General features: G+C 48.5%; 1 protein-coding gene across 1 annotated transcript; it reads right to left on the reverse strand.

The window, feature by feature from the left end:
* Window positions 1–355: 355 nt before the first annotated feature.
* ppp1r21 (protein phosphatase 1, regulatory subunit 21) lies at window positions 356–16,306 on the reverse strand. The gene is made up of 22 exons (XM_060073343.1): window positions 15,682–16,306; window positions 14,633–14,701; window positions 14,101–14,247; window positions 13,476–13,577; window positions 12,712–12,876; window positions 11,595–11,653; window positions 11,014–11,108; window positions 10,746–10,798; window positions 10,393–10,542; window positions 10,095–10,196; window positions 9,709–9,797; window positions 8,864–9,000; window positions 8,471–8,563; window positions 7,613–7,740; window positions 6,724–6,876; window positions 5,626–5,718; window positions 4,783–5,061; window positions 4,092–4,127; window positions 3,836–3,952; window positions 2,905–3,003; window positions 2,427–2,555; window positions 356–1,288 (listed from the first exon to the last, which is right to left on the reverse strand). The coding sequence occupies exons 1-22, from the start codon at window positions 15,733–15,735 to the stop codon at window positions 1,259–1,261; spliced, it is 2,379 nt and encodes a 792-aa protein (XP_059929326.1). The 5' UTR covers window positions 15,736–16,306; the 3' UTR covers window positions 356–1,258.

The following is a 16,306-nucleotide window of genomic DNA, read 5'->3' on the forward strand; positions in this document are numbered from 1 at the left end:
ATCTGGGTCACGGGTTTTAGGTAATATTGTGTCGAGATTGACGTCGGTTTATGGAAGGCGTGCTGTTGATCATATCCTAGCCGTGTGCCTCAGAACTATTCTGAAAATAGAACGCTTTTATGTAAATAATAACCCATCGCAAGTTAGACTGCAATGCATAATTGGAGTTAGATAAATATGGTCCTTTAAAGGTCATATTTCCTGATTTTAAATTGACTAGGCAAAGCTCACACTTTACTGCTCCTACAAACATAATGTTGCAACATAGCATTAAATCATTCATTTAATATGACTAATGATATCCTTATGGTGTTATTTCACTAGTGGCTCAAAAACAAACAAGCGATACAATGGATTTAATGACTTAAAATGTGTTTATATTCAAAATTACCCTTTTTTAATCCATTCACGATGGAGCATGACATTATACACAAGTGTTTAGTGTACATCCATACACCCTTTGGGGATAAAAACTGACACAATAGGGCTAGTTCACAGCAACTGACATTTGTATTGGACTGACATTTGTACGTCCAGTGTTGTGTAACCCAAAGGAAAACACAACTTGTCTTGAGTAAAATGTAATCAAGTGTAATTTAATTGTTGGTCAAATGTTAACAGGGATATTATATGTAGAATTACATGTGTCCTTTCGTTCACGGTCATTAAGAAAGAAAAGCCCCCTCATTTGTCCTTTGAGAAGGCTCACGATTAGGCAAACACATTCTGCTACCAAATAAAATTTGCACATGTCCAGTTACACAATACAAATTGCCGTCTTTAGCGCACACACACATACACACGCAGACGCAGACGCATCCGCACACGCGACGAAAGCAAACAAAGTACATACACACGTCAACAGAGTTTGGTCTTCAAGTCTGGACTTCAGGAAAACATCACCATCACTCACAGCTCATCCCCGTCCTTCCCTGAAGGGAACTAGAATTGCCTGCTTCCCACACGTCACAAAACCGAGTATCATACAAAATGATTCCATTCCAGTCACAACTGTGGTGGAAAAAAAAAACGAAAAAAAAAAAAGCTATATAGGACATCTGGTAGACATAAAGACATGTGCCCGTCTGCATCTGCATCGCCGACCTCCACGTTGGACGTGGAAGGGATTCCTTGTGATGTTCCCAGCCTGTAAACCGGGCAGCCAATGGGAAGCCTCCGCAGGCCAGATGCCCCGCCCCGCGAGGGCAGGACAGATCCAGCGTTGGGGGGGGGGGGGGGGGGGCATTCCCTGCCCTCCCTAGCGACCCTTGTTCTTTTTGGCGTTAGCCTAAAAGCAGAGGGAGAGAGAGAGATGCTTAGCGCCTCGTTAAGACATCAACAGACATGGGAGCAGATCAGGTGGTGGCCCACCGACAACACGGGTTAGACGAATATATAACGGAGACACATTCGCACATTTTCCGCCGTTTTTTTTTTTAACACCAACACCGAACATTTCTGACGTTATATCCTCACACACACACACACACACACACACACACACACACACACACACACACACACACACACACCTCTCCACTGCGACCTCCTCTAAATTACTTTCTCAGACGGTTCTTACAGGTGCTTTTCCCATCACTTCCTGCAGGAATCCAGCAGCCGCCGGTGAACTTTGATCGTCTTAAGACCCATTTTACGGATTAACCTCAAGCGACCAAAGGGGGGGGGTAGACATTTGGCTCTGACCCCACAGCAGAAGTGTGTTATGGAAGGACCTAATATTGAGATAAGCAACTCTTTTTCATATCGAAATAGTTGGAACTTTGTTGTTGTTGTTTTTCGGGCAACTTCATATCAGCGACTGCATCTCAATATGAGAATCATAGTATAGTGAGAAATTAATTTCATTGAAAGGCTGTGTCAATAAAAAAGGTGTATATTTGGGCTATATTATATTGGTCTCTTTTTTGCATGTTGAATTAAAACCAGCCTGTGTATTGTGTTAGTTCAGGCAGGAGTGAAGCTTGAGTGTTTCCCTGATTTGCACAGTTTCTTGAACTACGCAAGGCCGCAGCCGTATTTGGAAATCAATCACTGTCCAGCCAAGGAAATAACTGGATGGTCTCAAGATTCTAGGGTGGCTCCATGGACCAGTAATGCCTTGTGATTGGTCATCCATGTTGTGACCCATCGTGTACAGAGCGGCAACAAAAAGTCCCAAAATAATCTCACGAGTTGACATCCGGTTCCAGAAAAGGAACAATGCTGAAGGGCGTGTTTCAAAAGATTGACTAACACACAGCAATCCAATGACTTTTAACCTAGTCAAAATCCAATCACGTATTCAGATCCCCATTAATACACACATTGTGGACACATACAGTGCATACACACAAGGCTAACGCTAGGCTAAGAGCCGTGGAGCATTAGCCTAGCCAGGGACCACGGTTTGAGTGCGGCGGCGGTACCTTGCTCCCTAGCTTCAGCGTGTCGATCTCCTCCCTCTGCTTGCTCAGCGTCTCGTTCATGCTACACAGGTGGTCGCTCATCATGCTGAGCTGGTCCTCGTAGCTCCGCTTGGTGGTGGTCAGGTCGTCCTGTGGCCCGGGGAACACGGCGAGGCTTAAGGGCTTGATCGTGGGTCCCCGTCGACGCAGCGCAATGACCGCGCAGCCGCGTCGACGCAGTCGTGAACCTGTTGGGGGTTCTGCGTCTGCGTTTAGCAAGCGGACCAATCACAGCCCTTGCAGCCGCGTCGCCCTCGCCGGAAGGTTACAATTTTTTTGGGGAGGCGTGCGTGCGTCCGGCCCTCGCGGTGGACGCAAAGAAGGCTCCGCAACGACGTGACGGGTCCTTGCGCTACGTGAACGTGGGACCATAATCAGCCCTTTATGGTTAGGAGGTGGGGGATGCGCGTGTGTTGGGGCGAGGGGCGAGGGGACCTACCTGCAGCCGGGTGACGTTCTGGTTGGCCACCTTCACCTCCTCGCTCAGGGCCTCGCGGGACTTCTCAGCGAGCGCTAAACGCTTGGCCAACGCCCGGCACTGCATTAGAAAAAAAAAAAAAAAAAAAAAGGAGTACAACGTTTTTGTTTTTTCCCCATACACAGAGTTGTCTGTACATCTCTGGATGTGTTCCAATGCATTACAGTGAGACAGAACTCTTGTTAAAAGGGGGAAAAAATACTGTTTTGGCTCTCCGGTGCCTCAGACAACATGCCATGCGTTCTGTTCCCGGTGGCCGTCAGTACAAGACGCAGATGACAGACATGTGGCAAATGAGTCAAGACGCACAACATGAGGGTGCAAATCGGAGTGGCATCCAGCCTGCCCCTGACTCATCCCTTCCAGACAACGCTGCAAATACAATCCCGCCTAAGAAAACGAACAAGCTCTCCACCGCCCCCAACACGGCTGAGCCAAAAGGATTGCAGTGCTAATAATAGTATATGCTCTTTAAATCATTTAGCCAACGCTTTTATCCAAGGCGACTCACACATGACATGGATGCCCTCAAGCACGACTTGGCGTTGAGTTAGACTCCCGTTGCTGTAGCCCTCCCACTATCCTGTCCCCAATGACCCCTAAGGCGACCAAAGTGAGCCTGTGCGTTCCCTATAATTAGCCCCGTGTGTCCACCTCACGCCCGAGTCGACTGAGGAAGTGAGCGGTAATAGCCGTGGAAAGATCAGTCACAGGAAGTCACACGGTGGAGGAGGTGGTGGGCGGCAGCCTCCTCCGATTGGCTCCCCTGATTTGGGTTCGTTTTCACCGACCCAGGGGCCTCCGTGAGCCATGGCGGCAGTGCACGCGGGGCGTGACGCCCCCCCCCCCCCCCGCGTGAAACAGGACCGGGAGCCGGGGGCCCCCGACTCACCTCGGCGTGGAAGTGCACGGCCTTGCTGTCGGACACCTGCAGCTGGGAGGTGAGCTCCCCCACCCGGGCCATGTAGTGGTCCTTGATCAGCTGCTCCCTGGACTCCTCGTCGCCCACCTGCACGCGCACAGAAGGGAGGAGGACCTCCTTAACGAAGGGAGACACTGCAGTCCTCTCTTTTCAGCGGGATAAAAAAGAAAATAAATTCGAATCCCATCTGTGGGAATCTTGTTCTGTCTGGCATTCTTTCACTTACATTCTCCGTGCTGAACGTCGTGGATAGCATGCCAACCTGGTGATGACACAGAGCAAACAATGCCAAAGCGTCAGGGACGTAGACGCGGACCAAAATATCCAATGTTGTGCTAGCTAGCTCGTCATTTAACTGAATAATATGAGGTTCCGAGTGCTGAATTGAATCCCCTTTATATTTTAAATCGTAGTTTACGAGTTTTTTATATTAAAAAAAAGTCCCATCATAACGGTCTTAATCCTAGTGACAGACTATTCTCTACCGCCCATGTTTCCATATTTTTTTATAATACAAATATAAGTTGACACGGTAGAACTGGTTAACACATCCGTGTGAGGGTCCAGTCGCACCTGACCGACCGTAGACAGGCTTCAGAGGGGAGCTTTGGCTGTATGTATAAATTCCACTAACATCACCTTTGAGTCAGAAAACCGATAACTATAGGTGAGGGGGAGGAATTCAGCCAGAGTATCCAAGACGAACAGTAGAGCTCTCTGTAAACAAGGCTATTCTACAACCGTTCTGCCGCATCAGCACAAAGCACCGCTGCATTGTGTTCAAACTATGCCCAGAGTGGGAGCGGCCGGCCTCCCAGTCGCTGAAGCATGTGCACGCACGCCCGAGCGCTGCGATTGGATATCGGAGAACTGCCACACCAGGACAAGGAGGGCTGGTTAAGGGGGGGGGGTCGTACCAGGCTGGTGCTCGTCGTGGGCTCCGTCCCGGGACACTTTGGCGCCGCCTCCGCGTCGTCCTGGTCGTGGGCGGACGCGTCGGCCGGGGGGAGAGCCGTCGCCGGGGCAACAGAGGCCGGGGCCCCCCTGGCGGCGGCGGCGGCGGCGGCCAGCTGGGCCTCCAGCTCCCCGATGCGCTGGCTCTCCTTCTCCAGGCGCACCTTGCCCAGCTGCGCCTCCAGCAGCCAGTGCTCCTTCTCCTGCTCCAGGCGGGCGATCTTCTCCTGGCTCTGATTCACCTGCAGGGGGGGGGGAGAGATGGGGGAGGAGGGGGAGACACGGGGAGCGTCGTTATGGTGCCTTTTAAAACCCTCTCTAGCAGGATGGTCCAGTGGTTAAGTGTTCCCTGTTGAAGGGCGCCGGGTTCGACACCAAATATCCACGGTTTAACTGAATTATCAAAAAACGTGATAAAATTAATGCGTCTTTTAAATGAAATATAATACGGATATTGAGGTTTTCTCGTCTCGAGTAAATAAAGCCCATGGGGGGAGAGACAATTACACATTAGCATTAGCATTGGACTGCATCTGGACTGAACCTGGCTGCTACAGGGCACACTGTGCATGATAATAATAATAATAATAATAAATTGTATTTATAACGCACTTTATATCAATTCAATGATCTCAAAGTGCATGAGAGGTTAGGGCACCAGCAGGTCACCAGTGACATTTTTCGCCTCAGGGGGGGGAGTTCAGACTGAGGAGATGTGTCCTTTTGAGTGTGATTGTGAACCAGAGAGCCATGTTGGAGCCACAGTATTGGCTGGATGTGGAGGAGAGGCGGCGGGGGGGTCAGACCTGCTGGGTGAGGCCTTCCCGGCTCTCTGTTGAGCTAGTCAGCACACGCCGGTTAGCCAGAGCCTCCTTATATGGCACCGACTGCGGCCTCGGCTGAAACCAACACAAACCATACCGATCAATACACAGACCATACCGATCAACACACAGACCATACCGATCAACACACAGACCATACCGATCAATACACAGACCATACCGATCAATACACAGACCATACCGATCAATACACAGACCATACCGATCAATACACAGACCATACCGATCAACACACAGACCATACCGATCAACACACAAACCATACCGATCAATACACAAACCATACCGATCAATACACAAACCATACCGATCAAGACACAGACCATACCGATCAATACACAGACCATACCGATCAACACACAGACCATACCGATCAATACACAAACCATACCGATCAACACACAAACCATACCGATCAATACACAAACCATACCGATCAACACACAAACCATACCGATCAACACACAAACCATACCGATCAATACACAAACCATACCAATCAATACAGACACACGCGCACACACATACAGTACATCCAAATGCTTTTGACCACATTTTTCGGTCCGACAATGTATTGCCGACTCCAACTTTGCCAACGCCATTTTGTTGTGCATCTGCTTCTCAACACATTGTTTAACACCGTCAACATCTGCCATTTATATCATAATATCCTAGTGAAGTATTTGTTTGCTTATGGCTAGAATTGTTTGTCATTAATCATTAGTCAATGTAATTGGGCCAGCACTTATATAAACAGCTGCTTTCGGATGGAAAATAGGGCCAATTATCCGTGTGGTTGTAGACAAACTACAATATTGTTGAGACTGGCACTCCATTCGAATAAGCAACTATTCGGAACACCCTGCCAATTTACAGATAGCTCGGCGTATCCCTTTAACAGCGAAACACGCGTCATCAAATATTTACAGCTCAAACATCAGCATTCTCCTGCAAACCCATATGCACATAGTTCCTGAGGTCCTGAATCGCGGCACTAAAACGAATGCATTCAACCCCAGCAACATGCACACAGTGAAGGGTACCGATATCATTACGGACCTTTTGAATGGCGTGGAGGTAGGTCGCAGCCTTCTTCTTGTTAGCCAGCATGCTCTCTGCCTGCAGGGGGTCAAGGGTCGCCGGGCCTCCCCTTGGCCCGTAGCCCGGCGACGACGTGAAGAAGTCCAGGTTGTTGCTGAAAAAGGTGGCGATCTGCAGAATCAACCGAAACAGGAAAAAAAAAACACTATGAACCGACGCCATGAGCACGTCAGCACAATGGGAGGCGGTCCTCCAGAGAGACAGCACCCACACCACCGCAACGCAATGACCACGCAGACGCTTCAACGCAGTCGTGAGCGTTTGTGGTTCTGCGTCGGGTTTTAGTGAGCGGACCAATCACGACGGCCCTTGCTGCTGCGTCGCCTCGACGGAAGGTTACGTTATTTTTGGGAGGCGCACGTCCGGCCCTCGCGGTGGACGCAAGGAGGGTTCGTAAGGACGTAAGGGGTCCGTAACCCCCATGCGTTGCGGGAACGTGGAACCATAAAAAGCCCTTTAGGAATGGAATTGAAACATTCCTTCTTTTACATAATGAGAGAGCAGGATGTTTTAAGCAGAACACTGAAGTGGATGAGTCTTCAAGTAGCAATTCGAGGGCGGGCCCCTTGATTTCACCATGGCCGGGAGGAGCGAGTTCATAATAATAATAATAAAGATAATTGAGAGAGACGAGAGAATGAGCGTGGCTTCCGCTTAACACAGATAAATGTACTCGGGAGGTCATTAAGGTTAATCGCCTTTAATCCTCCTTAAATAGCCAAAGACAAAAGACGCATTGCGCGGACAAGGGAAATGGAATTGGTTTGGTAATGGAGAAACTCTCTAGTTGGAAGATGAATGGAATTGAAGCCGCTCGAGCCATGCATCTGCCCCCTTGTGGCCATACCTTGCTAGTGCAGTTGTTGAGTGAAACCAGGGACCCCAACAGGCACTCTGTGGTGGTGCGCAGCTTCTCTGTGACATTGGACAGCTCTCCCTCCAAGCTGGCCTTCTGGCTGTAGTGCTTTGACATCTCTGCAGAAACACACACACACACACACACACACACACACACACACACACACACACACACACACACACACACACACACACACACACACACACACACACACGTTAAAACATCCTATACTTAGGGAGTAGGGAGGGGCGGTTTATTCCAGGGATGAACACATCCTGCTTTCGGGACGCCAAAATAACTCGCCGGCTTGCACACGCGGGGCGTGGGATCCGAGCATAATGAAGCGCTGTTAGTTACCCGTGACAAACCAAAGGATACTAAGTCCGGTTTGTCCCAGGTGCAGGAGCCTAACACAGAATAAGGAGGGGGCGCAGAGAGCCTATCGCTGGCACAGCCACTGCGGAAGGGGAGGACCACCCCCACACATGATGCAGCGCCCCCCCCCCCATGCGTCGCCACCGCTGTGTAAGAGGCTTAGCCCTTCCAGGTAATCAACCCCGGCACCAGTACGCTCGTCACCCGGACATGATTGGTTGGAACTTAAAGGGGAGGGGGGGGGGGGGGGGGCGATGCAGCGAACGGTGAGAGGAGGATTAAGTCGCGTCGCTCTTGGCTAAGGACAACTGTTGTGTGTGTGTGTGTGTGTGTGTGTGTGTGTGTGTGTGTGTGTGTGTGTGTGTGTGTGTGTGTGTGTGTGTGTGTGTGTGTGTGTGTGTGTGTGTGTGTGTGTGTGTGTGTGTGTGTGTGTGTGTGCGTGTGTGTGCGTGTGTGCGCGTGGCACCCCACCTTTAACAGCATCCTGAAGGCTGTGCAGGCAGGCGGACAGCTGGGTGAAGACGGCAGACATGCTGGTCTGTGGCAGAGCGTCCTGCCGAACGCCTGAGACACAGGAAATGAAACAGTATGACACTCTCTGCCCCATCGATCTGCTTATGAAGGTGGCGGTGGAAAAGGGTGCGTGTCCGGGCTAGGGGGGGGCGCCTTGGCAAAGGCAAATAGGTTGGATTTGATCAATATATTGCCTGTAAAGCCCATAAGTCTGTGATTAAGGTCTATATAAATAAAAATGGACCAGGCTTTTTGCCCTTGATTTGAAACAACAGAAAATGTAGGGGATTTTACAAGAAAGATGTGTGGCTGAGAAAGAGTATCTAAAAGGCAGAAGCAGCTGTTACTCACTGGGTAAGGCCAAGAGGTTGATGTAGTTGCTGAGCTTGTCAAACTGCGTTGTGATGCACGTCACGTCACTCTGGAGCTCGCGGTTTTTGGCAGTAAGGGCGGCGGTGCAGAAAGGTGCGTTGCACTCCTCTTCAAGGCTGGGGGGGGGGGGGAGGAAGAGACAGAGGGGGGGGAATGGTGACCCACGAGAACTGTCTTTAAAACGTGTTCAAAACCACACGGAACCCTAAACACTGAGGTTACAAATGTTATTTAGTTCACGCTGTGGGTTAACAATGGGGGGGGGGGAACCACTGATGCCTGAAAGACGTTCAGCATGTTTGAGGAATACAAAAGATATATGCAGCAGCAATTTATGCTTCTTTCTGAAACATGAAGAGAGGAAAAATAAACCATCTAGTGGATTCGCTTAAATAGCTGTGAAATTCCACATATTGCTATGATCAGAGTGAAATATAAACAATACAAACACATATTGCATGATGACCCATCAGATGATGTGCTAAAACTCTTAGAATTTAATTCCCATTAACAACGAAGGCCAACATGTTTTATGAGGTCAAATGGGTTAAACCAGAGCTCTGAAAGGAATTTCTGAACTGCAATTCCGACTTTGACAATCTTCATTTACATTATCTTCTATTAACAAGTCGCAGCTCGTTGATACCGAATGCCCTTGAACGCAGCATTTCTGCTCCGCACAAACACACACACACACACACACACACACACACACACACACACACACACACACACACACACACACACACACACACACACACACACACACACACACACACACACACACACACACACACACACACACACACACGGAGAGTGCTCACCTTTTCAGCTGGTAAGGCAGAATCTTCTGCAGGAAGTGAGAGTACGCGGAGAAGTGATCGGCGAAGAGCTTCAGCTTTCCTACGGTCTCCTTTCGGGTTTCAACAAACACAGTTTACAACAACAAGAGAGTTGGTATGTTATAATTATCCGTTTGTCTTTTTTGCAATTACACACGGGGAATGGCGAGGTGTAAATGATCAAAGTATCAAGTATTTCACTTCTACCTACTCCTTTTCAAATATGTAGTAATTGCATTTTTCGGTTTACATTTCTGTTTATTTTTTTAGTGGTTATTAGTTTGAAACAAATCCAATCAAAATCCAATCAGTGTTTCCAGGGTTCGTGGAGCGGCTCCATCCCTACAGAGCACATGAACCCCACTCACCAGCACGGTGACGGTGTCCTCTGTGATGCTCTGGTGCAGTTGCAGCAAGCCGTCCTCTAGGGGGCGCACGTAGGCTGCGTTCTCATGCAGATACTGGGAAAACTAGACGTGGGGGGGGGGGGGGGCAGAGAGTGAGCGTATTGAGGCGGGACAATGACACCCTTGTTCATATCAGAAAGCAACACGCGTGTGTTTGTCTTGAATATCGGTCGTGTGTGCTTGTGTGTGAGTGAAAGACCTTTCGGAGTGAGTGAATGAATGAGATAAAGAAATGTTTGGTGGGGGGGGGGGAAAAGACCTTCTGGTTGAGCGGGGAGATGGGCTCGATGGAGGAGTCGCGGGGGTATATGTGGACTCTCTGCTCCGTGTACGAGTGGAAGTTGAGCAGCGCGGCCACCAGGTCCTGCACGAAGGCCAGAGCCTGGCCCGCCAAGTCACGAGCCTTCAGCTGGAGCCAACACACACACACACACACACACACACACACACACAGACAAACAGACAGACAGACAGACACAAAGACAGACGTCAGAGGTGCGCACCACGCGGCGATTCCACGCATCAACCGTGCATGGGGGGGGCTGTGATGACGTTATTTTTGGGTAACGTATGGCGACCATACATATGGTTGAGGGGGAATGCGTCACTCACCTGGTGCCTTCGATTGTGCGCTGGAACGTTCAGGCTGTTGAAGTCGCTTAATTCTACAAAGAGGAGGAGGAGGAGGAGAACCCTACTGTAAGACCAGAGCAACTCTTAACATATTTTGTTCTTGCATTGCAATATTTACATCCAACGGTAACTGCCTGGCAGGATGCGATCACTGACTGGTGTTCAGAAACAGGAAAAGCCCCGGTCCAAACAGAAGCCCGAACAGATAGAGATAGGCTTGCGGGGAAGTGAGCAGGGGAAGACTCACTGGTGTCGTTAAAGGGCACTTTCTCCTGGATGACACTGCTGCTCTGCTTCAGCTGCCTGCTCAGCTCAGCCTGGCAACGCCGCAACTGCTGCTGACTGCACAGGGGGGGGGGGGGGGGGGGGAAGAAGGACACACAGGTGGTCAGACTCGTGACAGAGGGCAACGTTGCCCTTTTTGCCCTTGATGCGCACGTCATCGTATCTAAACTCGTACCCTCATCATCAGCCGTTGGGCCGACCCAGAATGCACCAAGTTGGTGACGTGGTGCATTGGTTATTATTAACGCTAGTTACAAGGGTTGATGGAAGCAATCAATGCATTAAACTGCATCCCAAACATTAAAACACCTTATTACTGTAAAAAAAATAGTGTGGCAAAGGATGTCAAAACACTACATCACAAAATCATCAAGAACAAACTGTAAAACAAAAAACTCTAAATAGCAATGCACACAAACTAATATATAATATATATATATATATATATATCTATAAAAATCGAACAGTGCTTTCTGTGCCCTCTACGACTGCCAGGGCTGTGTTCCTGTATTAAATCAAGTGGTAACAAACAGGAGGACCAACCACTCTTCTGCCCGCATCCTGCACTCTTTAGATTCATGCTCCAAAGTCTGGCTTTTCGTCTGCAAATGACACACAGACACACGCACGCACACACAAACACAGGCACACACACACGCGCACACACACTCAGTGACCTGGGACAGTGGGAGCAGCAGATCACATAAAAAGAGAGAAGCAGCCTTCACCTCCATCCTTTCCACAGAACTAAGACGGAAACTTGGGGCAGGGGTGATGGCAAGAGTCTCCCGTACTGCAACAAGTGATCATTCACAATCATATTGTACAAGATGAGATTTGCACATGTTTTGCTTTGTACCATATATCATTAGCAAATAACTCAAAGAGTGTGTTTAACCTCAAACTTTGATAAATAGTGCAGTGAATGTTAGTTTGCGGATAAGGGGGTATATAATAAGCGGGTGTGCAATCTTTCAATAGAATCATGTTTTGGGGACTTGGTTTTTGAGGTTGTTTCCCTGTTTGAAAACTAAAAAAGTAGGCCATCGCTCTTTCGGAGACAGTTGGTATCCAAAAGAAAACTGCGATACAACTGCCAACCATCATTATATCAAGAGCAAAGTATATTCAGGTACCGCAGAGCAAGGGAACATCGGCTTGTCGCACAGACTGCTATCGAGATGCTGCTATCTAGATCTATAAATAAAAATCTCTGCAGGAAGTGAGAGAGTCTATGAATGTGTAGTTTACCACTATGACCGCAGTAAGAGGTCCGTGCGTTGAGAAATGTTAATAGGCTTTTCCATCCGCATTTTTCCTACAACATAAACACTGACCATCGTGACTATGACAGAGATGCCCGTTTGCGATTGGACAAAAGTTATCCATCTCAGGCTACAGCCGTCCAAAATCGGCTTCGGTGCGATTTAAATGAATGGCGCTTTTATGCAGAACGGAAACACATACTAGCTTCTTGGACAATACGGGCCAGTACAGGCCGCCGCAGTCGTTCGAAAGGGAGGGGCGGGTTGGTGCAGTTTATGGCAATCTGAAACCTCACTGCTAGGTGCTTTTCAAGACTACCCACTGCACCCTTAAAAGTAACACCAAAAAACAACCGCCACCATTGAAGCGTCTCTTGTCTTCCCCCGTCTCTCACCTCCATGCGGGCCTTGTCGGTCTGCAGCCTCTCCACAGCCTCTGTGTACCTGGCGTTGAGGCCGTCCACCACCGCCTGGTGCTGTGCCGACTGGCTCTCCAGCTCCTCCAGACGCGCCCGCATCTGGCCCTCCTGATGCCGGTGCTGTTCACCGGCCTCGTAGAACTGGAGCCGGGGCCCAGGGAGGACATAAACAACGACGACACGACCAAAACAACCCCAGAAAGCATCCAACTAAGACCCCACCCAAACTTTGCATCACCCAGCGGATCGGTCGGCTTAGCTCAGCAGGTAGAGCGGTTGTCTTGTAACCGAAAGGTTGCTAGTTCGATCCCCAGCTCCTCCGAGCTGAGTGTTGATGTGTCCCAGAGCAAGACACTTAACCCTAACTGCTCCTGACGAGCTGGCTGTCGCCTTGCAGGGTGGACTCTGCCGTCGGTGTGTCAATGTGTGTAGTAACCGATGTAAGTCGCTTTGGATAAAAGCGTCTGCTAAATGCCCTAATTGTAATTGGATCATCAACACACATTTATACTATGGAGTCGTTAAGCAGACGCTTTTATCTAAAAGCGAGCGCACAGTGGTTTTCTTTCCATTTCAATGTCCTAATGAGCTGATCGGGGTGAGTCATCCTGCTCAATGATGCGGGGAGACTGTGTACATTGCTTTTGAACATTGTTTTCCACTGTGGACGCTTTAGATAAAAGATGCACAAGGGAACCCCTCCATGAATAATTGAAGTTGAGTGGAGGAGGGCTGCTGACCTGAATGTGTAGCCTCTCGTTCTCCTGGATCTTCTTCTGCAGGTCCTCGTCGAAGACACTCTGGGTCTGCAGGCCCTGCTGTGACGGAGAGTCTCCTTTACTCTGGGGGAACCAAGACAGAGCCCACATCATGAAGTCAACCTAAAGTTACTAAATCCATCCGCACCAATAATATTAAAGACCGTTCAAAAAGTAAATACCGGCCATAACTACTGAAAAAGGTTTTAGAGAGCCGCAGTAAGTTTAACACAGCTCCTGTAATATGAGAAAGATAGTCTGAAAAGCGTGACCTATTGAAAGGATCCAACAGTCACGTTTAGTCAAGTGATGATGCACCTAACCCTAACCCGAGTGGTTCAACGTTTCAAAAGATTATAAACAGACTGACGGAATATCAGTGTTGACGCATTGAGCTGCAGAGATATTTACTTAGGTAAGCACCGTCAATCATGCCAAAAGTACACTGCAAATGGGCGGCCCCAACGACTTTCTGGTAATACGCCGCCACCTATTTTCTTAGTGACTGAATCGACAGTTCAGTCACTCAAATCATTAACGTTGGCATCTTTAGAAAAACAACAACAACAACAACAACAACAGACTCCAGCTGTCGGGGTTAGCTTACCTTGCCCTTTTTGCTCTTGGCTTCACTGGTGACCAGCTCCTCCTGAAGCAGCTCTACCCTCTTGGCCAACTGCTGGTTCCTGAAGCTCAGACTGTCCATCTCCTGCTCCACCTTCCTCAGGCTCTGGTCCCGCTGCTTCAGCTGGTCCTGAGGTGGTGGTGGAGTTGGAGGTGGGTGGTGTTGACGTTGATAGCGAACAACCATAACTGTACTTGCCACATTTGTGTCTGTTTGTTGACTTGCGGTTCTGGTCAGGGTCTGTATTTAGCCAATACCTTCTTATACATGCAGAACGAAGAGCAGAACCTTAACTCTACACACATTTGAGTCTATTGAGACTTCGGGTTCTGGTTTGTATGTATCCAATACTTTATTATGAAGTTGACCTTATATATATACAGGTGAAATCTGAATGAGAGCAAGCAGCTCTTTTCAAAGAGAGACACTAATTAGCAGCATCACACTCTTTGAACTACAAAATAGAATACAGGCAAATTCCAACTAACTCAATCAATGCACGTTGTTCATGTACCTTCAGCGAGGCCGAGTTGGCCTGTTCATCCACAACTCCCTTCTTTAGCACCTGGTTCTGGGCCCGGAGCTGGGGAAACAGAAACAACTGTTGAATTGTGTATTCCCTATGGAAAGGTGTTTGTATGACATTATTGTGCACTAGAAACCATGAACTGACAAAAACCAATAGTGCGAACGTTTTGCAAAATCAACAGCAAAAGGGCCACAGGTTGACTAGAGAGAGATGGGGTTAATGTGTACTCAAAACCATGAAAACAAACATTTTCAAACGTAGCAGTTTTCAGTCAACAGGTCAACTACTTGAGAAGTTTCTAAATTACAATATAAAAAAAGAAACATGGACTTAGAAAGTATACAATTATTTATCGGTTTCGGGATTATTGATGGAACTAAAGCTTCACTGTTTTCTCCAGCATAAAACACATACTACATTAAAAAAAACAGCACACTGGACGAAACGTGCAGTGTCAGCACTTCCTGAACAGAGAAGTCGGCTGAATGGCGAGTAAACTGCCGACAGACCCCGTGCTGTCAGGTGACTCAGGGTCGACACAGCTCAACACTATACCATGTTTTTATGAACGTTTAGACAGGAGGACTATGCAGTCTAGAATTATATATATATATATATATATATATATATGGCAGATATTTAATGCATGGAGACTTTGTTGTGAGAACTGACCATAATAGTTAGCATTATAACATGTCACAGCTACAACCATGGCGTTACCCCATTATTCAACCAGGTTATTTAGTGAAATCGATATGATCCCTTCGTGTTTAATCAACTGCAGAAGTCATTTCCATGTTTACATATGACAGAAACACAATGGCAACATGAACCATGGATCACATGGCTCATGAACACTCGTGTTCAGTGTGTAACTGCAAAGGCCCCATGACGGGGACATTGGGATCAAAACATTGATCAGTGATCATACCATGCACGATCAACGATATACAACACACACACACACACACACACACACACACACACACACACACACACACACACACACACACACACACACACACACACTTTACCTTGGAGTACTCCTGCGCTAACTTGCTGTACTTGGCCTGGAGGTCCCCAGCCATGGTTACGGGACGTCAGTCACCGTCTAAAAGAATGATCGCCAACTAGCGAGGTCGCTCGCGCTGGACGGTTGGCTTCTCCTCGCGCTGTTTTTCCCTGACAGTGGCTGTAGGCGACAGTTAGACCGAGCGAGGCGTAGCCCTGCTAACGCTAACTATCATATCCTCCCGACTGGCTTCGTGGTCTGTTGTTCCCGTCGGTTGTCGATACATTGTGACAGCGGGACGGTGCCTGCCCAGTCGTGATTATCCTAAAGCCGGATATTATGATGCTATAGCCGAAGCATCGCGACACATAACGTAACCAAGCAAGCTGATTAGCAACCGTTTAGCCGCCGGACTTGTAGCATAGCGGTTGCAGCAGTGCATCTACAAGCACCGACTAACGACGAGCTGGTCTGGTACACACTGTTGGCCAGATCCAGTGTAATCATGAACTGCTGCGGTTGCAATAGGAGAACATCATTGACACTTTCTCCCCGTCAACGTAACACACTTTCTTTTTTTAATCCGCATCTGATGCCCCATCGCAAACCTCTGACCCTGACAGCAACATAACCCAATCAAGGGGTTC

This window comes from Gadus macrocephalus, chromosome 15, assembly GCF_031168955.1.
Source record: "Gadus macrocephalus chromosome 15, ASM3116895v1".
NCBI lineage: Eukaryota > Metazoa > Chordata > Actinopteri > Gadiformes > Gadidae > Gadus > Gadus macrocephalus.

Coding starts and splice junctions, on each gene's coding strand:
- ppp1r21 (XM_060073343.1), bottom strand. CDS start 15,735: ATGGCTGGGGACCTCCAGGCCAAGTACAGCAAGTTAGCGCAGGAGTAC. Junction 14,702..15,681: donor TAGCGCAGGAGTACTCCAAG/GTAAAGTGTGTG, acceptor CTGTTTCCCCAG/CTCCGGGCCCAGAACCAGGT. Junction 5,062..5,625: donor GGGAAGGCCTCACCCAGCAG/GTCTGACCCCCC, acceptor CCCCCCCTGCAG/GTGAATCAGAGCCAGGAGAA.